Source organism: Barbus barbus (genome assembly GCF_936440315.1).
Source record: "Barbus barbus genome assembly, chromosome: 21".
Classification (NCBI taxonomy): domain Eukaryota; kingdom Metazoa; phylum Chordata; class Actinopteri; order Cypriniformes; family Cyprinidae; genus Barbus; species Barbus barbus.
This window is the reverse complement of record NC_136749.1, coordinates 11488528-11516315: the sequence shown is the minus strand read 5'-3', so window position 1 is coordinate 11516315 and position 27788 is coordinate 11488528. Positions and strand designations below refer to the sequence as shown.

Genomic DNA, 27788 nt, shown 5'->3' with positions numbered 1-27788 from the left:
TTCATCTTCACCCTGAACTGAGCTGGCCTTCCTGCTGTATTTTTGACCAGTTCTCCAACAAAAGGTCCACCTCCACAACCTGAGCCTCTTTTTCTTTTTCTTAGAGGTGTCCTCCTTCCTCCCTTTCTTATTTTCCCCATCCACATCCTCCTCTCCAACACCAACTAGATGTGGATGGGCTTCCACCAAACTAGTGAAAGAAGACTGTGGCGGTGTACCATGGAAATTGTACACACGCCCAAAATCTTTTTCTGCCTCTTTGCAACGAGAGCTACTTTGACCCATGGCTACCGTGATTTAGCAGCAGAATGAGCAAAATGAGCGTTGCAGAATGTTTCACCTGAAACATCAGAGTTTTATGATGTCACAATCTACATTTAGAACAACCGCCTTGTTCTATGGAGCCTCACCTTCACGCGGGAAAACGTTTCAATCTTCTTGTGCTGAGTCAAGCGCCAGTTTTAATGAAGGGCACAACGCGCACGATTATTAATAAAGCGATTATTACACGTTTTGTCATTTATCTATTTGATTTCAAGTCGAATACAAGCAGAAATTATGTAGTAGAATTTACTGATGATAATACAAAAACATGCGTCGCTTTATTACAAAGGCATTCTGGATCATGAATTTTAAATTGTAGCATAATGAGATATCCAATAATATCCGTTTACCACAGTGGCATATGCAGTAACAAAAACTATTTTAAATCATTTAATTCAGGTTAACACTAGCAACAGTATCAGTGATCTCATAGCTACAGCCCACTCGGGTCACGTGACATTACCTATTCAACCCCACACCTATGTTTACTCGCGTGTCTGCCATTGTCACGATGTCTGCTGTGTGTAAACGAGCTCTGTACTTTTTCTGGTTATAGACGACTATCGATTTCATGTGCACACCTGTTGGTCAACATCAGTCACTGATTTCTATGTGGGAATCCGAGCTTTTCACTTCCAACCTGTGCTGACTTGTCCTGGACTTGGAGATGGTGGACGAGAGTCCGACTGGTTCTATTAAGGGTCTCATAAGTAAAGTCCTTGAAGTTCACAGGAGCAGAACTGATTCTCCTCTCTTACTGAAGAATGGCTCTCAGTTTAAGAAGAACCTGGAAGTTGTAAGTGTTTTAAAACTGACTTCACTTTAAGTGTAGTATTTGTTTAAAGTTTGCTTTGTAAATGACTCCCAACAGTGACTTTGAGAACAGCTGAACTAATAATTTCATTGGACAGGCTGTAATATGAGAATAGGTTAAAGGGAAACCAGTTGGGTGGGATTTTAAACCTTAAATGAGGTGAATGTTTCTTCAACACAAAGACGATGTCAATGCATTTCAGAAATTTTATATGTAGCCTCATAGCATATGAGACCACTGAAATAATTATACAAATAAGTTTTAGATGGTAACTTGATTATATATAATGCATACCTATATTGTATGTATGCATACACTAGAATAATTTGATAGGGTCTGTAAGATTGCTGTAAATGTTTTGTTTTTGTTTGAAATAAGTCTTTTATTCTCACCAAGACTGCATTTATTTGATGATGAATACAGCTAGATGATAATATTGCTATTCAGTAGCCCAATTCATTGCAAATTAAAATAACTTTTCTATTTTAGTATGAATATTTTAAAATGTAATTTATTCCTGTGATGGCAAAGCAGCCAGTACTCCAGTCTGCAGTGCCACATGAGCTTTCAGAAATCATTCTAAAATGCTGATTTGGTGGTCATTAAACATTTCATATTATTATCAATGCTAAAAATGCTTGGTTTGCTTATATATATATATACACACACACACACACACATTCTGTTTTGATTTGTGGATCAATTAAAATAAGGTCATAAAACTGGTTGTATTAATAATTATAAGGAAATTTTGAAAAAAAAAAAGATGTATATAGATCCATATATATATATATATATATATATATATATATATATATATATATACATATACACACACACATATATATATATATATATATATATATGTGTGTGTGTATATGTATATTTTAAGTAGTTTTAATTAATTATATTTGTTTTAGAAGTACATGTAATTTCAGCTACCTGAATATTAACATTTACCATGTATAATATAATTTCAGTATTGCATTTGCATGTTTTGAACTTGCAAACACTTTTTTTCACAGAGCAATATATTTGTCCTGAAGTAAAGTCGATTTTGACATCTTTGTACAAATGGAAGAGGTCTCAAAATAATTCTAATGTTTGACAGAATAATAACTAAAGCAGCTCTCAGTTCATCACGTGTTGCTGATCTCTTCATTATGTAATAGCATTAGTAAATGGCCCCTGTTGTTTCAACACATTTTAGACATGGGGTTAGAGCTGCTGTTTACACTGACAACAAATATGACTTTGTGTTTCCCCAACAACCCACATGAGTCAATTAGCTAAAGTACACAATGAGTTCACAACAGGCTGCTTCGCTTTTTCTAACTGGTTTCTTTGGAGACACAATTCTGCCAGCTACCTGTATATTTCACAATTCTGTTGCCTGTGTTTTGATATTATAATATAGCTTTTATTGTTTATGTCATTTGTTGTGTAATCTGTACGTTCTCGCAGGTCTATGTTTCAACCAATCTGATATTTCAACAAACTTACATTTTGTAAATAAAAGTGGTTAAATTGGAAAACCTAGACATGATGTTGATATGAATGAATGTTTTATGAAATCGTCATCGCTGCTGTTTTAAGATAAGAAACAGCAGACAAAGTGTATTGTCTGAGTACAAAGAGCTGTATTGTTTTTTTTTAGATGTTTAACCTCTTTCACTCTCTGTTAGATCATATCTCACAAGCAGCCACCTGAGTCCATCTGCTGTTCAAATGCAGGACAGACTAGACACAAGGTATATCAGGCATTTACCTCCCGTTGTTGCTCTCAGCTCTTCGGTGACTTGAAAATCTGGTTGTTTCATGGTGTCAAAGTGTAATTCATTTGATTGATCGAATGAGTTATTGTCAGCACTTGTTTTAGGTTATATAACTGTTAAGATACAGCTTCCTAACCAACTGGGAGATTGAGATGAATAAAAACACATCCTGGTAAACACATGAAGAGTATTCACACAGTTATACTCTATATTTTGCATAAATAGTGTTTAATATTTTTTCTTGTTTAATTCTGACACACTTATCTTGATTTAATCCTGACAGTGTTATCAAATGTTATTGTCAAAATCTTTCTGCTTTATCATGAGTTAAAAATGTTCTCTATGTGTTGTGAAGGCTTGCGCGAATAATGTACCTTGTGCTGGCCGAGCGCTGAGGAATGCTTTCTTATCCAATGGCCAGGATAACTGGAAAGCACATATTAAACTGGCAAGAATAATCAGGTAGGTTTCACTGCAATAATGTATGATTTCTGGTTATAATATACGGCCATTCACCCCAAAGGCTGATAACTATAGCTATAAAGTTTAACCCTTGTACACTGTTGAGGTATTTCAGGACCATAAATGCTTAAAACAAAAAAAATAAATGAATGGGCCTTCATATATGAAGTATCACATATGGTTGGGCCCAAAAGTCTTGACACTGAAAATTTTGAGATACATAAACTTTCAGCTTAATTTAAAATCTTAACCGAATAAAAAGGTTTTGGGATTTTGAATAATCTTAAACCATATGTTATTATATAAAATAAGATATATTTCAGATTCTTCACATTTAAATCAAACTTCTTTGTACAAAATACCACGCATCTTTCAACAGAAAATCAATTGGATATACATCACTCAATCGTGAAATATTTCACAATTTAACTTAACTTAAAGAAACTGATTCGGTATTTTCAAGTTTTCAAAATGTACAAAAATGTAAAAGTGGTTTATAAATCTTTTTCAAACAATTAGCTAAATATTAGCCAGTGTTTGTTTATTTATTTATTGAAAAAATTATTATAATGGTTTAGTAAACTGTTTTCCTGTTCTCATCTGGCATATTCTCAGGAGGACATATATTGGTCTGGAGCTTGTGGAATGGCTGATGGATCATTGTGAATTTATCCAGAACAGGACAATAGCTTCCAAAATCTGGAACATTCTCCTGGACTTGGGCATTCTGCTTTCAGGTGCATAGACATACTGTTACTGTGAATGATTGGATCGGAGGCACATACATATGCTGTAGAGTTTGGATGATTTATTGATTATATTACAAGCACTACATGCATAGTGAATCTGCAAAACGGCCTGGCTCCCTATGAGGTGGCTTAGCAGAAAAGAAAGTCCAGACTGGTTTTTGTCAGATGTTTAACCCTGTTGTTCCCCTGTTATGTCCAGTGGAGCAGAACAATGTGTTTGAGGACTCCAGGTCTTTGTACCAGTTCACGTTTGAGGAATGTGAGGCCCAGAGCTGTGATTTCAGAAATCAGGTCAACTGGACGAATGCAGTACATCTGCTGCTACAGCTGGTCCCATACGTGCAGCTCCGCAGTGGAACCCAGAAGTGGTGAGCACGTTTACACATAAAGCTTAAAGATAGTGTTTTTTCTTAGATCGGAGGTCATTAAGTATCTTGTCCCACAGGATTGTAAAATTTAATAGCTTTTAATTTACCATCCAGCACAAACAGAACGTGCCTGGACCCGACAACAACCTTTACTGATTACCTTAGCAGAGCTAAACATATACAAAAGAGGTTTTTAATTACTATGTCAGTTGTGATTATTTATCACTTGGATTGTTTTTCTCGGCTTGGGATCCAAAAGATTTTTTGATGCAGGCTAAAGTTTTACATCAGTTCTTTATCAGTGCTCTCCCAGTGGACCTCAACTTTTTTATTCTATAACACAATATCTATGAATAATACTAATACCACATTGATGATTTTTTATAAAACTTGTATGTGTCTTTAAAAAAGGCGGTTGCTAACAAGTGGCTAAAAGGGACTAAAGAGGTTGTCTGGGACATTAAATGTCATAATTGCTGAACTGGAAAAATCGTACTCCTTTTTCGTCCATCGTCCTTTTTTTATTATTTTAATATGTTCCTAGAGGTTTACTTATATGGTATAAAGTAAAAAAGTAAAAAAGTTGTTTTGTGCAAAACACAAATAAATATATGGAAAAATGATCTATTCAAGCGCATGAACTGTGTCAGAAAGTGAACGTGCATCTGTATACTGTGTCCAGTGTAGACAAGATAGCGGCAGTGATTGTAATTTCTATTTGCTTTTGACACGACTTGACACTTACATTCAGCGTAATCAAGTGTCAGCCGTTAAAGGGTTAGTTCACCCAAAAATGAAAATGCTGTCATTAATTACTCACCCTCATGTCTTTCCAAACCCGTAAGACCTTCGTTCATCTTCGTAACACAAATTAAGATATTTTTGTTGGAAATACGTTTACCATCAAAAATATCTTAATTTGAGTTACGAAGATGAACAAAGGTCTTACGGGTTTGGAAAGACATGAGGGTGAGTAATTAATGACAGAATTTTCATTTTTAGGTGAACTATCCCTTTAAGCAACTGAACACCTTTGTGCATGGGTGACATCATCTTGCACCTCAGATCCAAAACGAGCTGTTGGAACTCGATTAAATAAATGCTTTGTTTATAATGAGGAGGACATTTTAAGATACAGTGAGGATTCAAATGATTTGATCCCCTGCTGATTTTGTGCGTTTGCCCACTGACAAGGAATTGATCAGTCCATAATTTTAATGGTAGGTTTATTTTAATAGTGAGAGACATTATAAAAATAAAAAAAACGCATTTCAAAAAGTTATGAGTGAAATAAGTATTTGATCCCCTATCAGTCAGCAAGATTTCTGGCTCCCAGGTGTCTTTTATAAAGGTAAGTAACTGAGATTAGAACACTCCCTTAAAGGGAGTGCTCCTAATCTCAGTTTGTTACCTGTATAAAAGACACCGGTCCACAGAAGCAATCAATCAATCAGATTCCAAACTCTCCATCATGGCCAAGACCAAAGAGCTGTCCAAGGATGTCAGGGACAAGATTATAGACCTACACAAGGCTGGAATGGGCTACAAGACCATCGCCAAGCAGCTTGGTGAGAAGGTGACAACAGTTAGTGCGATTATTCGCAAATGGAAGAAACACAAAAATACTGTCAATCTCCCTCGGTCTGGGGCTCAATGCAAGATCTCACCTCGTGGAGTTTCAATGATCATGAGAACGGTGAGGAATCAGCCCAGAACTACTCGGGAGGATCTTATCAATGATCTCAAGGCAGCTGGGATCATAGTCACCAAGAAAACAATTGGTAACACACTACGCCGTGAAGGACTGAAATCCTGCAGTGTCCGCAAGTTCCCCCTGCTCAAGAAAGCACATGTACAGGCCCGTCTGAAGTTTGCCAATGATTCAGAGGAGAACTGGATGAAAGTGTTGTGGTCAGATGAGACCAAAATCCAGCTCTTCGGCATCAACTCAACTTGCCGTGTTTGGAGGAGGAGGAATGCTGCCTATGACCCCAAGAACACCATCCCCACTGTCAAACATGGAGGTGAAAACATGGTTTTGGGGGTGTTTTTCTGCTAAGGGGACAGGACAACTGCACCGCATCAAAGAGACGATGGACGGAGCCAAGTACCATCACGGCCAGGACATTGAAGCCAACCAGGGCATTGAAAATGGGTCATGGATGGGTATTCCAGCATGACAATGACCCAAAACACACGGGCAAGGCAACAAAGGAGTGGCTCAAGAAGAAGCACATTAAGGTCCTGGAGTGGCCTAGCCAGTCTCCAGACCTTAATCCCATAGAAAATCTGTGGAGGGAGCTGAAGGTTTGATTTGTCAAACATCAGCCTTGAAACCTTAATGACTTGGAGAGGATCTGCACAGAGGAGTGGGACAAAATCCCTCCTGAGATGTGTGCAAGCCTTGTGGCCAACTACAAGAAACATCTGACCTCTGTGATTGCCAACAAGGGATTTGCCACAAGTACTAAGTCATGTTTTGCAACGGGGTCAAATACTTATTTCACTCATTAAAATGCAAATCAATTTATAACTTTTTTGAAATGCGTTTTTGTTGTTATTCTGTCTCTCACTGTTCAAATAAACCTACCATTAAAATTACAGACTGATCATTTCTTTGTCAGTGAGCAAACGTCCAAAATCATCAGGGGATCAAATAATTTTTTTCTCTCACTAGACTTGCAGGATATTTTCATGGTACAAAGACCTCTTATATGCCAAAAGATCAAGGGCCAGTTTTATTAACATCTTGCGCCAGCGCAAACTGTCTTTTGGTGGTAAAATGAGTACTATCAGGACGAGCAGTGAAGAATTAGCACTGAAAAGGCGTGGATTGTTTTGTTTTTTTGCGCCTGACCTTATTGAATATGCATTTCTAGGAGTTTCCCTTAGTATTCAAAATGGATTAAAATGAATCATGCAACGTGTTTTACATTTGCGCTCGTCAAATTACTGGTATTTGCGCCATAAAAAAATGCCCAAAAAAGCATGTCAAACTATTTTTCCCTTGAAATGGTTGCAATTTGTTGCTAGGAGAAGGCACCACAGAGATGAGAGAGTGCATGGTAGAAGGGAGAGGATTTTTTCCCACACGTAATTTATTTGGAATGCAAGAAGAACATGAAAATATCGTTTGCGAAGCCATGTTATTTTTAATTTGCTTCAGGAAATAGAAGATGACTTGGAACCCTCAACAGAGTCACGCGATACCAGCTTTATCAAAACTTGCAACCTCTAGCATTTTTTGACCTCCGACGTACAACGTACTTAAATGTACTATGGCTTCTTTATTTCTTTATTCTTTATTTGCGACTGCTCTAATTTGAGCTGCGCTTGGTATATTGCGTTGGGCGATATGTAAATGAGATGTTGTGTCTGTGTTCTTTAGTTGTTAGTAAACCACCTGCAGAAATTTCCATGCCCATCGGTGCTCTTTTGGAATTGCGCGCTCGTGCTAATTTGCCCTGTTTAGTAAAACTGGCCCCAAGGCAAATTTGATTTCTTATGTCATGACCCCTTTAAGCTTCAAAATTCGTAAAAGTTGTTCACTTGTGAAGACTGTGTAAGAATCAAACATTTTCTTATTTTCTGTAATAATCTAAAAGGCAGTGGAAAATCCTATTGGCTTTCTTTCGAGGGATCAATTAATATACCATCACTTTATTGGGTAGAATTAAGAGCATAAAGTGTTTGTTTTCTTTAACTTGATGTAGTCACTTGTTAGACTTTAGGAGCCTTTGGCTTTCTTTCTTCTGTGGAACATTAAAGATATTTTTACACCTGTAAAATATCTTATTGTCTGCTTTGCAGAAGAAACAAAATCATACAGGTTTAGAATGACATTAGGTTGAGTAAATTATTATTTTTTATTTTTTTGGATGAACTGTCTCTTTAAGACACAAATTACAATAGGCAAATGGGGCTTGGCATAATCTGCGAACTATGTTTTACGAAACCAATGACATGTAATATGGACAGCACTTGTAGATGATTGTAGGGCTTGTAGAAAATTTAATGTACAGTCATCATTCAGGATTTATCCGTGAGCATACTAATGTAGTAATGTCAGCTGCAGTGCCAGCCTTCACCAGCAGATGTCTGTGTGAGAGTGTAGAACGGATGAATGAATTTGCTCCAGGCTCTGTCTGTCTCACTGTCAAGATATTCAGACAGACCCAACCTGTTCAGAGTGGTCGCCCCACTGCACAGCACTCTCCTTTTGACCTTCCACTGTCTGTCAAAGCATATCTCATCACTTCTCAGACATGTCAGTATAAGATGCAGCCTATTCGTCTGTTTTTTTTCACTGCCTCTGCACTTTGGTTTGTGCTGTTATGCTTTGTTGACATTTCATAGCATCTTTTAAAAGTTTTGAAACATTATTGATAGCTCCTCAAGGAGGTTTAAAAGCTCTCAAGTTTTGGGTGTAATTATGATGCCTTTATAATTTCTAGCTTTTTTTTATCTTTTAAAAATACAAATATCTTTTTAAATACACAAATCTGTTTATATGTCAAAAATGTATTATAATAAAATATTTTACATAAGATTACAATAAATATTAAATGTAAAAATTATACATTAAAAATTAGAAATGTAAAATGTGCATGTAAATATAATGAAAACATTTTAATTTACCCTTTAATAAAATAAACAAAAACTTCTGTCAAATGTATTTAAAAAAAATCTTATTTAAAATATTAGATGTAAAATCAATATTAAAATGACAAATGTAAAATTTCTCACACAAAAATACTATTCTTTATAAATTAAATGTAAAATTTAAATTAAATTAATTTTTTTTAATTAAAATCTGCAACGTAAAACTATTTATCAAAATATATTATAAGAATAAATGTTTTAAATAATATTAAAATAAATTAAATATAAAAATTAGAATGTCAAATTATACATATAAATATAGAATTATACATTTAAATGTATTTAAAAAAAAAAGTGAAAATAATGGCAGGGCAAGTAGAAATCTGAAAAAAGTACTCAATGCAGAGCCTTGTTGACCTCCTATGAGCCACAAAGAACCGTGCAGCTCTGGCCTCACTCACCCAGATCAATGACGTTTAGCACTTTGGTAAACCGTACGTAATCAGGAGGTCAGTGGATGTAAATGGAAGTTGAGCTATTGGTCGTGTCCCTCTGCATCATTTCCTGTCTGCTGGGAAAGTCGGTCAGGTTCTGTCCTAATGGCTTTGTCTAGGCAGGATGTCCATCTTTAGCGAGATCAACCCTGTTTTTACATCCCTCTGTCTGTGTCTCCGTATGGCCTGATTAAGCCAGTGTGATTTTGGGACACTATTTTGGAGTTTTGCTAGTGTTCTAGCCAGCACAGTCACAACTCTCTGTTGTCTAAAGTTGTTAATGTTTGTTTTTAACAGTTCAGTGTGACAATAACAGATTGGTTTTTGCCTTAGAGTGATGTTGTCAGATGGTCATCCTAAGAAACGTTTTGGATTAGTGTTTGTATTAGTGCTTGTGAGCATAAGTGTACACATCTTAATCTTTTTAATGAAATGATAAATTACTGTTAAAATGCAGGAATAATGTGTGATACTATTAGTTTAAGACAACTTCTGTTTGTATATATTTTAAAATGTATTCCTATGAATTAATACTACAGGCTTAAGAGTCACGTGAAATCATGCAGAAATCACGCTGATTTTGTGCTCAAGAAACATTTATTATTATTACTATTAATGCTGAAAATAATACTTAATCATTTTGTGGGAACCATGCTACATTTTTTCTAGTATCGTTTGATTGATAGAACGTTTAAAACATCTAAAAGAAAAGTCATGCTACAGGACACTACCCGAATTAACCTTTTTTTATATAAAAAGGTCAAATTATCTGATATTTTAAGACTTCTTATCCTTGACACAGTCATAATGGATTCTCCCTTTTTTTTCTGCATGTTGGTTATACCACATGACTTTAATCTGGTAGTTTTTCAAATAAGAAATAATTATGAAAAATCTAATTATTTAAAAAAAAAAAAAAATTAAAATCTCCTAAAAATATCTAAATGAATTGCAATTAAGAACTAAAAACAAGCTCATAATAGAAAAAAGTGCGTTTGTGTCATTGTATGTTTGTGACATTTTTAAACCATTTTTTAAAATAAATAATTGATCCAGACAGAAAAAAATATGTTATTGGTCCATTAACATAGTACCATGTCCAAGGGAAAAAAAATGGTCAGATGACTGATGTTACAATGTGTTATAACAGTGTTTTATTTTGTTCTATAGCTATAAAGAAGATGCACAGAAAACATCTGATGTGTGTAATCCAGTTCTTCAAATGAGAGCTTTGGAGCATCTCACTTCAACGGTAAGAAATCTATATCTCTATCTTTTGAGCTTTTTAATTTTTTTTTTCTTCATTTCCAAATCCTGTATTTAGGAAATTTGCATGTGAGTTCACACATCCAATAAGAAACACCTAAAAAAGAAAAAAATCTTAACAACTAGTGAACCTGTCTTTTTCTGTGTCTTCTCCCCACAACATACAAAGGGTTTAGTACAGAGCATTTTCAGTTGCACTGTTCCACCTGCGCTCTGTCCGTATGAGAGCCAGCAGCTCTGCTGTAATGACTGAATCAGTACATTACTGTGGCCATGCGGCGCGTGCTTAGCTTCCAACTATTAAGGTAATGTTGCAGAACCTCTCCTCAAGGTGGCCTATGCACCTGCAGTCACCTTGGCAACATAAATAGAAGGCCACTTCCTTTGATTCAGAGAGGGTTGCCATTTGCATCGGACACACGGAAACTGATGATGCTCGCTATAAATTTGATCTGAACATTTGTATTGTTGTGTTCAGCTGAACAGTTGAGATGCTCAGTTTAATGGCTTAATCAATGAACTGTATCTTTAACGTGCAGCTTGTGGGTGTGTTTAGGACACATCTACGCATTATCAGTAACTGTCGGATTTAGAGCAAAACCTAGTAGTAAAATCAACTTCGCAAAAAATCTAATAAAAAAAAAAAAAAGTCTAAAAATCTAAATCTAAAAAAAAAAGTACTGTAATGAGCTGGAGATCAAAATATTGAAACTGGGATATGTACTGTAGGACACTATATCAAATCTTGGCCAATATTAGTGTCTCTTTTTTTGTAAATGTTTTAGTGTAAGGAGTTATTTTTAAGCATTTAAAATTACAACATATACATCCTATGGTATTGAATATACTATCGTTCAGACGTTTTGATCAAGATGATTTTTTATTTATTTATTTTATTTAAATTTTTAAAGAAAGTCTCTTCTGCTCACTAAGGCTGCATTTATTTGATCTAAAATACAGCAAAAACTATAATATTAAACAGCAAAGGTAATAAGATTTTAAGACTTTGTAGCATTATAAATGTCTTTTGTCACTTTTGATCAATTTAATGCGTCCTTGCTGAATAAAATGATTAATTGCTGTAAATAAATAAATCTTACTGACCACAAAGTTTTGAATGGTATTTCTCTTTCAGATAAATGCTGTTTTTGAACTTTTCTATTCATCAAAGAATCCTAAAAAAAAAATTCACACAACTGTTTTCAACATTGATAATGATAATAAATGTTCACTGAGCAGCAAATCCGCATATTACAATAATTTGTGAGGGATCATGTGACACTGAAGACTGGAATAATGGCTGCTGAAAATGCCAACACAAGAGTAAAGGTCTCTGCACACTGAGTCCGAAATTTTCGCATGCGTTTTTTCGCATTTGCAATCTTAAAAATTCGTCACGCACAGAGACCTTGCACACTGAGTCCGATGCGTTTTAATTAATCCGTTGCGAAAAAAATCGCAAAACTATACAAAATGTCTTCAAGCAGTGAGTATGATTTTGTTGTCCTCTCTCTTTTTAAAAAAAGAAAAAGGAAATATTGGGTCCATCCAATCCTTAGATTGCGCAGAGAGGAAGGAGAGTTCCACCTCCTTATCAAAGAGCTGCGGGATTATCCCGAGAGATTCAAAGTTTATTTCAGGATGTCAGTGCCTCAGTTTGATACTTTGCTAGCGATACTGAATCCACATATTAAAAAGAAGACCACCAATTTCCGTGAACCAATTTATCCTGAACAGAGACTGTCTGGATACACCCACAGACACACACACACACACACCGAACTGCGGCATCGAAAAGGTGTGCGCCAGGCATAAAAAAATAGGCTACAGCAGTTCTTTATATTCTGTATCTTTGTATTCCGCAATTTGTTTGTCATAAAGTGCTCTGTGCTGCAAGACGAAGTGTATTAATTTGTCTGACACTATTTTGGATTTTGGCTTTCGCTTGTACGGTGGCTCTGAATTGTCAAAACGCCTTCTCAAAGCATCTCAAAATGCTTTATACGGATGCGAAAAACGCAAAAAATCGAACCCGATCCGAATTTTTTTTTGACGGACGAAAATTTCGGAGGCAGTGTGCAAACGTGATTGACAAAACGTGAGGTCGTATTTATTTTTCAACGTGCGAAAATTTCGGACTAAAAATTCGGACTCAGTGTGCAATGGCCTTAAATGACAATTTTCTATATATTCAAATATAAAACAGTTCTTTTAATTTGTAACTATATTACATGTTTTGCTGTATGTTGGTTCAAATAAAAGCAGCCTTGGTAAGCAGAAGAGACTTCTTATCAAAACAAATGTAATAATAGCAATTGTTCTGAGTGTATTGGCCAGCTTAATCCTTTAGGTACAATGCTATTGTGAGTCAAATCAGGAAAAAAAAGGTGGAGACAAAAATCATGTAAACACCGTAAATGATGGCGACGTTCATCTACACTGTTCACTTCTTTAGGTTTTTAGTGGAAACGGTTACTTAGTGCTGGTCATTTGTAGTTGGCCTGTGCGGGGTCACAGTGGCACGGATCCCAGTCCAGCTCCATTTATCTTTGGCCTGAGTCTGTACACTCAGAACAGGGGCTGCCACATCGGACAGCCCCATAGGACATGTAGTTTTTATGGGCCACTAAGCACGGTTAAACACCTCCATTACACACCTGGTTTACTAATGCACAATCCTCCCCTGGTCAGACAGCAGATGGACTTCCCCTCATAATTGACTGATATTTCCTTTCAAATGCTTGATGGATTGGATACATTTGTATTCATAATGTGCCGTGTGCTGTGGGATGTCAATGCAGAGTCTCTGCCTCAGATCACATGAGTACAGTCAGATCACGAATAGATCACTTGAAAGTTTTAAGGTAAGCTTTTATGGATTCTCAAAGGAATAATACAACAGTTGGGAAATCAAAGGCAGTCATGCTTAAAAGAATAAGTAATGCTGTCTTTTTATCCCCCTGCTAAAGAAAAACTTCCAAGTGTGGATCAATTTAGAGAAGTGAATGTTTTTCTCTGTTAAAACAGAGCTGAAGTTTAATGCAGAACATGTTGAATCATAGCTTCAAAGTATTATGTATCTCTTCAGAACATGAAAAAGCACAGACCCACAGAATAGTTTCCCAAGCAGCAGCATATGCTTGTGATGAAAGGTTTCTGTAAATTTTGAGTCCACTATATCTGAATATTTGAAAAAATAACTAACCGTACTATGAATTTATCTTTTAATAGGTGCAGAATGAACTGTTGGCAGCTCTGGCTCGCAAGGCACAGACTAAGACTAGTAAGGATTATTCTGTGTTAATTTTTTAATTGGCTTTCAGTGTTTTGTTTGCATTGAGCATTAAGTATTTGTTTAGATTCTTCACCTATCAGCAGCATATATAATCGATTGAATAATGTATAAATCATTACCTTTTTATCACCAACACTAGTGGATGAAGGTTCAGAAGTAGTCTGTTCTCAATGAGGTATCATTTGAGAATAATATAGGTGCCTCCACATCACTCTGATTGGCTGAGTTTTTTTTTTTTTTTTCTCTCAATGAACTGGTTTTTAGTTACCACTCAGCTCAATTAAAGCTAGGACCTTCATGTCACCTGTGGTATTTGTCAAGGATACAGTAAATGACTAATGGTAAAACAAAAAATGGGTAACACTTTAATATAAAATTTAGTTTGTTAATAAAAATTAAAGGGGTCATATGATGCAATTTTAAAGATCATTATTTTGTGTATTTGGTGTAACAAAATAGGTTGACATGCTTTAATGTTCAAAAAACACATTATTTTTCAAATACTGTACATTATTGTAGTTCCTCTATGCCCCGCCTCTCTCAAAAGCGTAGTTTTCTACAAAGCCCCTCCTTCCAACAAGTGCAGTCTGCTCTGATTGGCCAACTGACCGAGTGCATTGTGATTGGCCGAACACCACAAGCAATGCGTCGGAAATGTAACGCCCCTTACCAAAATCTCGAGCTTCAGTCACATGACAGACACAGTGATGATGCTCATGTATTTGCAGTACAAAGGCCACGGTTAAGACGATTTCTGACGATCTGTACACTCCGCTGTGATGTGACCCTGTTCCCCTCACACACACACAAACACATACACACACAACGCATTACGCGTAAAACTCCGCATTTGAATATTCAATAGCAAATTCTTGAACTAATAACATGCTTACAGTCGCTGATTCAGAAGTGCCAGATTATCATAGCAAAGTCGGAATTTACCTTTTTTTTTTTAAGAAATAGCCTTCGTGCACAGCCGGCCTTGTACTCCACTAGGTTCACGAAACTGTCGTCTATAAAATGCGTTGCACAATTTCGAACATTTGGGTTGTGCTGTTGTGTTGAAAACAAATCTTAACAATGATTCCTAATTGTATCTACTTTCGGAAGGACAAATAAAGTGCTTTTGCTTAAAGCACTTTTAGCTTAGCATAGATCATTGAATCGGATTAGACCATTAGCATTTGGTCATCAAAAATTACCAAAGAGTTTAATAATTTTCTGTAGTTACATCGTGTACTAAGACCGATGGAAAATGAAAAAGTTGCGATTTTCTAGGCCAATATGGTTAGGAACTATACTCATTCCGGCGTAATAATCAAGGAACTTTGCTGCCGTACCATGGGTGCAGCAGGTGCAATGATATTACGCAACACCTGAAAGTAGTCCCCAGCATTCGGTGATGACACACACAAACCAGGATGAAGACGAGGGAGCTGATTTTGACAGAAAAACAAGTAATTTGGATGCTAAAAGAAAAGAGGAAGTCAATTAGAGCTATAGCAAAAACAAAGGGCATGGAGAAATCAAGAGTATGGAAACCACCAGCGACACAAGCAACCAACAACTACCTGATCGGCTGAGAAAACAACAGTAGTTGATGACCAACAAATCAAAAAAGCTTATGGAAATGAACCCTAAAAGACGTGTCTGTAAAATCACCAACAACTTCCAGAAAGCTGGGGTGATGCTCTGACAATCTACTGTCCTCAGGAGACTTTGACACAGAAGTACAGATGCTAGCTACACAGCAAGATATAAACCTCTGACCAGCACCAAAAATAGAAAGGCAAGATTAGAGTTTGCAAAAAAGCACAAAGGTGAGGCAGAAGAGTTTTGGAACTGTGTTTATGGACCGATGAGACAAAGATGAACCTTTAACTAAGTGATGGGAAAGAAAAAATGTGGAGAAAGAAAGGGAATTGCAAACGATCCCAAGCATACAGCCTCATCTGTAAAGCATGGTGGAGGTGGTGTCATGGCATGGGCATGCATGGCTGTCTCTGGAACAGGCCCTCTCAACTTTACTGATGGCTTAATGATTGATGACAGTAGCAGAATGAATTTGGAAGGGTACAAAACCATCTTGCTTACCAATATTCAAGAAAATGCCACCAGATTCATTGGGAAGTGCTTCATATTGCATCAGGACAATGACTCAAAACACCCTGCCAGTTCAGTCAAGGAATTTATAAGGGCAAAGAAATGGAAAGTCTTAGATTGCCCAAGTCAATCTCCAGATTTAAATCTGATTGAACATGAATTTCACCAGCTGAAGAGGAGAGTAAAGGCAGAAACTCCCCAAAACAAGTAACAATTGGAATTGGCTGCATTAAAGGCTGGGGAAAGTATTTCAAAGGATGAGACCAAGAGTCTGCTGATGTCTATGGGTCACAGACTCACTGCTGGGGTGCAAGGGATCTGCAACTAAATAATAGCTTTTAATCTTTTATATCTGCCTTATGTTCAACTGTCCCAATACTTATGCTCACATCAATGAGTGGGATGAACTCTAAAAGTGCTGTTCTTTTTATTTGATAAAACATGCATGTGTTGAAACAATTAATAATAAAATGTGACATTCTGTAGTTTTGTCTCATATTCATCTTTTAATCATATTTTCAAATGTCTTGACTCCACAGCCAACAGAGCAATTTTGTCTTTACTGTTCCAATACTTATGGAGGGCACTGTAGCCGGGGACTACTTTCAGGTGTTGCGTAATATCATTGCGCCTGCTGCACCCATGGTACGGCAGCAAAGTTCCTTGATTATTACGCCGGAATGAAAGTATAGTTCCTAGCCATATCGGCCTAGAAAATCGAAACTTTTCATTTTCCGTCGGCCTTAGTACATGATGTAACTACAGAAGAGTCAAGCCTTAAATAGGAAAATTATTAAACTCTTTGGTCATTTTTGAGCAAGATGCTAATGGTCTAATCCGATTCAATGATCTATGCTAAACTAAGCTAAAAGTGCTACCACCAGACCCGGAGATCGGCTGAATGGATTTAAAAAACAGTCAAACTCAACTTCCTCATGAGCTGGAATATAAATCTATATTGCTCCAAAGAAAAGCACAAAGTGCACACACACTGGTTCTCAGCTGTAAATTTCTTGTTTTCCAGTGATGGAGGAGAGCAGTCCACAGCACTATAACAACACCCCAGGATCCGCTCCCAGTCCTGCTGTGCGCAAGGTAATGAGAAAACAGATTCCAAGGCAATGGGCTTAACATTGACAGTGTGTGTATGTGCTGGTCTGCATATATGTTTTGCTGAGCTCAACAGCTGTCCGGGTTGTCCAGGGCTGTCCATATGTCCCCTGATTGAGCACCGCTTCCCCGCAGCTCAGTCATCAGTAGAAAGCCCTTGAACTGGCAGAAAGAGAAAGAGCCTGTGATTGGAGATATATGGATACTCTATACTGTGTGTCAGGACAGAGCCTTGTGCCTGACTGTGATTTTCTTAGCCTTTCCACAGTGCAGTGTAATAGCTGATGGTTCAGTGCAGCACATCTGACGGGACTGTAATCAAGACAACAAAATAGCAGAGCTTCACAAGGACAAATAATGTTTCAAAGGCAGCGCTGTACAGATTGTATCATATACACCAAATCTTGTCAAAGTACTATAAACCGGTGTTTCACAAACAGTTTTGCTTCAACCTGTTTGCTTAAAGCGGCGACCCAACACCGAACCAAAATTGTTTATCGTACAAAATGTCTTTAAAATCAAACACTGAAATTTAGTAGTATTACCACAAACTGCTTGGATCCAAAAATATTCCAAATTATTAATATCACATGGGCTGAATAGGAAAACGGCACAGATTTCTGGCTGCTATTACCAATAATTATTTGTTTTTAAGCCCATACTGATAAGCCCATACATTTTTTGAGGACACAAAAAAATGCTCAGTTCAGACCTCTACATGCTTGTCATAACACAAAACATCATGTAGCCTGGAAAACGAAATTATTTTAACAAATGTAGGCCTATTATTTACCAGTGGGATAAAGTAATTATGGCTAATGTTTTTTGTTTGTTTGTTTTGTTTTTAATAGGTAGGCCAACCGGGGGGAAAAAAGTAAAAATATGTCCAGCAGTTGTTTTTGTTTTTGTTTTGTTTTTCCATAGCTAGGCCAGCTAAAAGAAATTATGGTCAGTAATTGTTTTGTTTGGTTTTGTTTTGCTTTGCTTTGTTTTTTGTTTGTTTTCAATACTTAGCCCAACTAAAAAAAAAATGGCCAGTAATTGTTTTTTCTCTTTTTTTGTGTTTTTGTTTTGCTTTGCTTTGCTTTGCCTTTTTGTTTTTCTAATGGTAGGCCAACTAAAAGGAATTATGGCCATCAATTGTGTTTTTTGTTTTGTTTTGTTTTCAATAGGTAGTCCAGCTAAAATAAATTATAGCCAATATATTTTTTAAATAAGTACTTCAGCAGGAAGTATTCTTTAGTGTCTCACAAATTTCTATAGGCACATCCCAATTTGCGTACTTATGCACTGTTCATTACCATTAGTATATATAGTGTAAGTAGTTTGTTCACTGTAAATTCCAAAAAGAAAAAGTACACTTCAAATTTGCACTTATTTACTTAAAATGATGCACTTATTTAACCGAAAATAGTAACTAAATTATGCATGATCGTGTGTTAGTTTTAATGATTAATGATTGTTAGTTACATTCAGCACTGTGTTTTACAGTCAGAACATGCCTAGAACCAATTTTTGTGTCATGACCCACCTTGAAGACTGCTGCTGTAAACTTTAGTTAGTTTTTGACATACAGTGCGAAGTCTTTTTATGTCTCTAATGCAAGACCATGCTCTATTAGCCTAATTGTATTTGAGAGTTCCCATGGACATTTGTTTTGTCATGGTTGGGTATTTCAATAGCTTATCATTTTGCCTTTTTCTGGTAATTCCTTCTTATCAGGTTTATGCAATTAGCAAAGTTCAATCTAACTGTCTATTGTTTTCTATATTCACCGCAACACTGCAGTGCTGAAGAATGTCAGGGTCTTTGCTTGTGTCGAATTTGTCCAGCATGAGGTTTGATTCCTTATATAGCCAGCTAAGTTTATATGGAAATACCGGAGTGTGTTCAGGACAAATTCTTCTCTCCTTCTCTTACTTCAGAGAATGAGGTCACAGGTTTCTTCTCTGGACGTGTGGTATATGCCATTGTGTTTAAATGGAGCAGGAAATCTAAATAGGATACATCCTCGATTACTGCATTTAGTGATGTACTACTATTTAGTTAGTTTTGTAGGTTTTTACATTTTATGTGCATTTGGCTGCTTTGTGTTTAATTCTGTAGTTATATATATGTATGTGTGTGTGTGTGTGTGTATAAAATATATTTAAAAGGCATAATACTAACTCTAATTAATCACTAGTCACGAAACCACTCTTATTTGCCTAATTAAAAATAAATAAATAAATTCTTAAACACATTGAAATGAAAAGGAATTTGGCATAACCATTTATTATTATTATTATTATTATTATTATTTTACCAGAACTTCTGCACAATATATGAAAAACTTTTGCCCACAATTTGAATGTCATATGATGTGAAAGACAAATCAGATGGTGCAACCAACATGCAGAAAAAAAGATAAAATCATGAGAATGATATTCTCATGATTTTGTGTAAAGGTCAGGAAGTTTCTTAAAATATCAGATGATGTGACCTTTTTATGACCAGGCAAAATTAGTTCATATTGTAAAATGTCATGTGGTGTGACTTGTAAAAAAGTTAATGGTATTTATGTATTACGAATTCATTGTATTTGTTGAAAAAAAGTTTTGTGAAAAATATATATGAAAACTTTTTTATCCTTAATCACAAAATGTTATTACTTGGTCACGTCGCATGACCTTTATATCATCATTACATTGGAACGTTTGTTGAAAATTATAAACATTTATTACATGTGTTTTAACAGATTTTCAGATGATTTTTCACTTTATTGTCCACACCCTTATTTGTCATTGCCTCATGTAATATTTGGACGGCACTTGACCTTATGAATCACTTGTGCACATATAGCATTTTAGTTCACATGATGGGTAAACCAATCAGTAACCTGCTCTCTTAGACCCCATGCTGGCCTTTCTTCCATTTTCTGGAGATTGCAATACTTCCTATTCAGGATTGGAGGGACTGCCAGATGTTTCCTGGTCGCCCCCACCCTGGCTATGTGCGTAAGAGCAAGAGAGAGAGAAAGATAGAGAGAGGCAAAGGAAAGAGAAAAGTCAGGTTCACTCTCCCCCTCAAGCAACACTGTCTCCAAAGCTTCACTTTTTGAAGCTTTCCTCCTGACCGGCCACACGCGTCTGGAGCTCACTAAATCCTCAGGACTAGCGTGTCCATCTCAGCTACCTCACAGTCAGGGGCTTTCAGTCTCACCTGAGTAAAGACAGCGAGACGGGCTGTCAAACTCTCAGTGACTTTGAGAGCTCGATGCTCGTGCGTGTTGCATTCTCATGGCGTGGGACTGTGGCCTGAGGTATGTGTTTTCTGTGTCCCCTGCACTGCAGCAGGGCCCTGGAGCTGCTACACGCGATAGAGAGGATATCAGCCGATTGGAGATGGTCCAGAGACTGGCCAAGGACGGATGCCGCCTACTACACAGCCCGCTCAGAGCTACCGAAAGGCCTGCAGAGGTGAGGTGCAGAATAACAGTCATGTATCCACATATACAATATTATTAACTCTGAACTCTTATGGAAACTTCAAAAACAGGGCCTTATTTTTCTGAACCAACAAATGTCATTTCTGACACAGTATGTTTCCAATTTGATACATTTTAGAATAAAATACCAGACTGATTTGTTTAGCCAAGTCTAATTTCATACATGTAAAAAATTGTAAAAAAAGCGTCAGCTAAAATGAATAAATGTAAATGTATCCACAAATTTAAACACACACAAATTAATAACAATTATTATTATTATTTTTTTATTAGACAAAAACATTATTAGTGGCTAAATTGTAGGCCCTGGTGGAAATTATGCCACAATAAATGGATTTTAAAAAATTAAGTAATTTTTGCATGGTAAATATTGAAATGTTTTGTTTATTTCACTCTTTCTTTAGATTATTCTTTTTTTTTTTTTAATTAATGATTACGTTTTTTATGTATTTTCATATTTTAAGATAGAAAATCTGGGTCTGTGACAAGGGGAAAATAAAAATAAAAATAATTGCATTCAAAAAGTAGTTAAAATACAATGAAAAAAGAAAAGAAAGGAAAATAAGGAAGATCTTGGAATATCTTGGTAAAAAAATTCTAAAACATTAATAAAGTAAATATAAACAAAACAAAACACCCTATTATGAAAACATTATGTTATGTATATTCAATATCATGCATGCGGGTTTTGTCTTTTGTGCACCCTTTGACTGAGAATTATTTGTGTGTGTATTTGTTTAGAAAATTTATTATTATAATAACCCTATTGTTGTGGTTTATGAAGCAACACCCTTACATGTTGATATTATCTTTATTTAAATGAAAAGTCATTGTTTGATGTCACTTTTTTTTTAGGGAATCTGTATTCAGATCTGAAGCTATAGTGCAGGAAAAACTTTCTAAAACCAAAAAGGGCACCAATCTCATGCTAGTCTCTGATTGGCTGATCCCACAATAGCCCCGGTTCGCCTCTTCCTGATAGTGGGCCGCCACTCACAATGACAGGAAGAGTTGACGTGAGCGCCATAAGGTTGCCGCAACAAATCATTCCTCTTGCACTTGGTGGCATCTTCCTTTGACCTTTCTGAAACAAAAGTAGAATTGTGCTTAATTTGAATTATAACCATCATAAAGAACTTTAACTTAAGGCAAGCCACTTCTTGTCGTCATGTATTGTCATATTCAAAATCCTTTTGATCCAAATATTTTTTGAGTTTCAGAAAATGTCACAGTATTGGCTCGATTCACTCTGTATTATCAAAAAGATTTTATTGGTGTGACAAGAAGAGAACAAACAGAGATTTACAGTGATGTGATTTTATTAAAAATTACTTTTGCAAAGAGATACAAATAAAGATAAAAAATAATATAGTGATAACTTAACATCTTTATTTGTAATGCTATTTGTATTTTTGTAGTTCTTTGTAAATGTAATTTTAAAAAAGAGCTTATTTAAAGCCATTACTTGCTAATGATTTCTACAGAATGAATAAATAAAAATGTTAATGCTTTGTTTTTGAACATTGTTCACTTGTATGAAACCTAAAAAAGCACCCTGCATAAACCCAATTAAGTGCTTAAAACAATATTTACTCCATATTTTCTAGTAAAAAACTACCTAAACATCCTTAAAAAAAGAAGAAAAAAAATACCTGAGAAGCAAAATTGCATTTTAAGAGATTTTAAGATTTAAGTAGATCATAGAAATTTCTGAATGCTTTAATATTCATGTGATATAAATATTAGTTAGATGGTGCGACCCATGAATGAAATTATGCATATGTATTCACTCCACTTCTAAAATGGCATACCATATGATCCATCTTTTCATTTGTTAGTTTTTTTTCTGATTCATGATTCAATTATTTCTCTGTTTGTAAGCTGAACAGTTCTTTCTAATAGTTGTTTTCAGATAAAAAATTCAGCTTCAGACTTGACGTGAAACTGAACCGTTTTGGTGTAAAAAAAAAAAATTGTTTCTGAATATTTTACGCATGCCGTTTATTCACTTTAGACTTGGCATGAACATGCCTTAATACAGCAGACAGCCGGGATGAGAGTACAGAGGGATGAGGTCTGCTGTTTGATTAAGAATCCCTTTACAAGTGCATACCACACATTTTGCTTGTGCTCTGCATTCACTCATGGCCTCCGTGATGTAATCTTTTGTGTTTAATAGTATGTGGAGCCTGTTTGCAATGGCAAGGACTTGGATAGAGTAAACCAAAGGCTTGAAGTTGAAGTATATGCTTTCAGTGTTCTGGTCTGTTAGTTAGTTTGTGTTGGTTTTGTAGGGAACCAAATGTGTGAATTTAAGATAAATATTATTCTTTTTTTTATCAGCAAGATACTGTGGGTCTGTTTCCTAGGCACACGCATAATGTATTTTTAATGAAGAATAACTCTTATTGTTTTTCTTTTTGTTATGCTTTAATCTATTTGTAGTGGGTTTGGTTATAGATCTGGATCCTATATCCATGTAGCCCTTGGGAGCTATAAATGAGATATATGAAAAAGTATGTATTTTTTGTTTATTCGAGTAGGAATTAGGGAAGCCTTCGCAAAGTAATGTCAACAGACCAGGAAATGATTTAATATATCACATTGTCTTTTTGTCACTTACATAAACACAGCACTGTTCCAGAGGCTCCTGCTCCTTGTTCCAGTGACTGAAGCATTTGCAATTTACATAACAGTACTCATGCAAGTTTCCATAATTTCTTTTTTTTTTTTGCAGTGTTTTTAATTTCTTTTTTCATTTTGAACGAGTGTGTAGACCTAGATTTTTCAAAACGTAATAACAGAAGTTTAAGAAATGGATAGATGGAACAAAGTTGCTCAAAGGTATAAAGACATTTTTAAGCTTCTTGAACCTTTTTCCTCTAGACAGTTTGTCCTTGTAATATTTAAAATGGCTTATATTGTATAATAATATATTACAGTGTGCAAAGAAGGCTAGATAGATAGCTTATGGTCACAGACTCAATAATTCATTGTATAGAAAGACCTCCATTTGGCACAAGCATCCACAGAGTATTGAGAATATGAATAAATCTGATCTCAGGGGCTTTTGTTGCTTAATGTTACAAAGCAAAAGTCTGAAGTGACAGCATAAAACAAATGCGCCTCCAGGGTAATGTCATACATATGTTGTCTTGTGACAAGTCTTTGAGAACAGTGGCTTTAATAACTCTCTTATATGCAGTATACTCTGTATGAGGTGACTGGTTTTGTTGCTTTCGACTGAAGCTTGAAATAAGAGCGGACCCTCTATAATCACAGAACTGGTCATCAAGAGCCAATCATGATGCATGCAGTCACTTCAGAAGGGAACGGGGTAAGCAGGAGACCTTTTAGTGTGATTGTAGTGTTTCTATCAAGTCGAAAATAACTTTTCTTGTAGAATAGGACACTTGCAGTCTATAGTCCAGTGAGATTTTGCTGTTTAATGGTTCCTGTACCCAGCACTTGCCTTCTTAACTTTCCAAGTCAACTGGATTTTAAAATTTCAACTTTTAAAAATTGTGCATGTTTGTTGTTGGTAAAAAAGTGTACTGTCCTTATATGGTATGGGTCAATGATTAAAAAAAAAGAGTGCCAATGGTAAAGAGATAATCTAATTTGAAATTGTACACATTCTTGTGTACTATGTAGTATTTGAATTCATGTTGGTTTCTTTTATACCATTCTCAAGAAAAGTTTGATGTCATTTGGTGTAACCATAGAGTAAAACGTAATAATTATTCTTTAAAGGGTTAGTTCATCCAAAAATGAAAATTAGCCCATGTTTTACTCACCCTCAAGGTACCCTAGGCGATTCACTACAGGAGGCCTTTATTCACTCCCAGGAGCCGTGTGAGGCACTTTTTATTATAGATGGATGCACTTTATTTGAGTTCTTTTGGACTGTTGAACAAAAACACCTGCCATATAATATAAATCCGTTTGGATTTGTCTGAAAGAAGAAAGTCATATACATCTAGGATGCCCTGAGGGTGAGTAAATCATGGGCTGATTTTCATTTTTGGGTGAACTAACCCTTTAAACTTTAAATACATGTGTCTGTACACATCTTAAAAGAATAGTTCACCCAAAAAAGAAAACTGTCATCATTTACTCCCCCTCATGTTGTTCCAAATCTGTATAAGTTTCTTTCATATGATGAACACAAAATAAGAAATGTGTTGGTCCCCATTGACTTACATAGTAGGGAAAGAAATACTATGGAAGTCAATGGGGACCATCAACTGTTTGATTACCAACATTATTCAAAATATCTGCTTTTATGTGCAACATAAGAAAGAACCTCATATGGGTTTGGAATGACATGAGGGTGAGTAAATGATGACCCACTTTTGGGTGAACTATCCCTTTAATCTTGACATTTTTAGAAGGACTTTCAAAATAATATCATTACTTTTTGGCTTTTGACATTTTACAACCTGAACTAACCTTCCCTTTTCATAAAAAGGTCAAATTATTTTATATTTTAAGACACTTATTGAGCTTGACACACAGTATTGAGGGTCTGAAGGGTCTTTTATTTATTTTTATTTTATTTTGTTGGTCATACCATATGATTTTGATTTGGAAAGAGGTTATTTATAATGATATAATTTTCCTTCAGGACAGTTGTTTCACCCTGATATCTTTGAATAGGAAATGTAAAATAAATTTGGAATTTGCTAAGCAAAACTGGTATCACAAGACTAAAATGTGCCTTTACATTTACTAATGCTCTGCAATTTTTCACTGGTGAAATACAGTAACTTCAATAGGAATGTATGTAATCTGGAATTTTGCATGAGGACGAAAGACTTTCCCACACAGATTTTGCAATTGATTCAGTTGGTCAATGAATTTGCCGCATTGACCAAAGTGACTTCTCTGTGAGTTGTGCTTATTACATCTACATTATTAACAATAGATGCAGTGTGACTGCACCTTTATGATGAAAATCATAAATCTTAATTTTTTTTATTTTGCTTGTGCCTATTCAAAAAAATGCATGCAAGGGAAAACTCTGTTGGTAGAAAGAAAAGACGCAAATAGATTCTTGCATCAAACAAGCGCTGCTCATTCGAGTTTGCCTGCAGCCCGTACTGATGCCATTATAGCTGAAGAAGGTGGCACTTTAACAGCGTAACGTAATGTTCCTCTGCCACTACTTAAACGTTCAGATTTCCTCCCCTGGAGTCTAGATATATGGGCAGGACTTTATGATACGCTGCCATTAATGGAGCTTTTTGCCAGGCCAAAGTCAAGCAGAAACTTCTGCCCGGGGAGATGACTGAGTCTGAGACTGTGGCTTTTTTAATGCAGTTTGTGCTGATCATCAGGAGTGTGGGGGTTGCAGTGTGCACATGCACGTGTGTGTGTGTGTGTGTGTGTGTGCGCATGCAAGATTACTGAAGGTCTCTCAATGCTTCAGTGCAATGGGCAATTAGAGCAGAAAAGTGCTGGACCCTCCAGCCTGTCTGTCTGCCTAATTACGGCCGCACACGTGCCACATTGACTGATGTGTTGTTTGCTGTGGTCTGGGGACAGAGAGCATGAAAATCAGCTCATTAAAACGTACACACACACCTACACACACAAACCCTGAATGATCTATCCATTAATTACTGCTAACTTGAAATGCGCTTCTCTTAGTGTAACATTGTAATGAGGATGTTTTTGTAGAGTGACAGTGAGATCCTGGTCCGTATGTTGTTGGCTGAAGCATTATGGAAGGTGTGAGAGGTTCACACCCATATTTACACACACCAGTGAGTCACGCCAGCAGTTCACATGCTGGCTAACAGACCCTTTATTGGAGTTCAGAGTCCAGAGTGTTTTTTAAGTATTTATATATGATCAAATTTTCTTCTGTTTTTCCATTGTTGACCGTATATTAGAGTCTTCCGTATGGTTTAGTCTGCACTAGTAAAGTCAATGTTTGACCACCTAATTTAGTGATTTGTATATATAATTATCTACAGCAATGGTTATGTCTGATGTAGTGAATTGTGTTCATTGTGTTCTGTACATGTCTATTGAGTTTAAGAGTATATGAATATTGGAGATGGGATGGATTGAGTGCTTCGTTCTCAGTGTGTGTGTGTGTGTGTGTTTCAGTGTGTTCAGAGAGCTGTGTAAGATTGATAACACACATAGGGCAAAGTGACAGGGCTTTAGGACAATAACAGTGAAATGTTGGTTCCCTGAACCTTTCCTTCATACACATACAAATACACAAATACTCCCTTTATACACCTACAATACATATGCAGTGGCCACTAAAAGTAGGCTATTTGACACTAAAGTCCCTGTTAAAAATGCATGTATCCAAATTGTCATGGGTCTGAATGTATTTTTTGCAGCCCCCGCTAATGAATGTTAACAAGCCATCTATAAATATTTCATAAAAGCCAAGAAACGATTTATTTTTCATTAAAAATAAATATTTTTTGTCATTGTGACAATAGGATTATTTATATATTTCGTATATTATTAACAAATTATTGGCTGTCATTATGATGCTCGCATCATAAAATTCAGAGTTGTGAATATTATTATTATAAATCTCTTTCTTAATACATAATTAGTTTGACTTGAATCATGCATCATGCTGCAATTCTTTATGCAATTACAAGCCATTGCAAAGCAATTCCATCTGTGGCATCTGCAATCAAACGTTGTTGTGAAAATGTCTTATTTTTAACAGTATTTTTGTTGCTTTATATTTAAAGGTCATGAACTGGCTTTGTTTGTATTTTGTACTTTTCGCTAAGATCCACTTATAATGTTATCAAGATTTTCATTCTTTTTGAAAATCTAATTGTGGCTTGTTTGTAAACGATTCCGCGGTAAAATTAACCAAGTTAGCTCTTACTGACTCGATCTGGAACGTCATTAAAAATAAAGTTCATTCACTCTTTCCTAATGTTAGGAACAGAA

General features: G+C 35.9%; 1 protein-coding gene across 1 annotated transcript in view; it reads left to right on the top strand.

Moving 5' to 3' along the window:
* The first annotated feature begins 775 nt into the window (after positions 1 to 775).
* rapgef5b (Rap guanine nucleotide exchange factor (GEF) 5b) overlaps positions 776 to 27788 on the top strand; it is a 60164-nt gene continuing 33151 nt past the window's right edge. Inside the window, exons 1-9 of the mRNA XM_079445986.1 lie at positions 776 to 1120; positions 2824 to 2889; positions 3269 to 3375; positions 3991 to 4112; positions 4324 to 4492; positions 10759 to 10840; positions 14086 to 14137; positions 17277 to 17347; positions 20695 to 20820. Coding sequence (XP_079302112.1) covers positions 992 to 1120; positions 2824 to 2889; positions 3269 to 3375; positions 3991 to 4112; positions 4324 to 4492; positions 10759 to 10840; positions 14086 to 14137; positions 17277 to 17347; positions 20695 to 20820 — 924 coding nt within the window. The 5' untranslated portion in view covers positions 776 to 991. The remainder of the gene's footprint in view (positions 1121 to 2823; positions 2890 to 3268; positions 3376 to 3990; positions 4113 to 4323; positions 4493 to 10758; positions 10841 to 14085; positions 14138 to 17276; positions 17348 to 20694; positions 20821 to 27788) is intronic.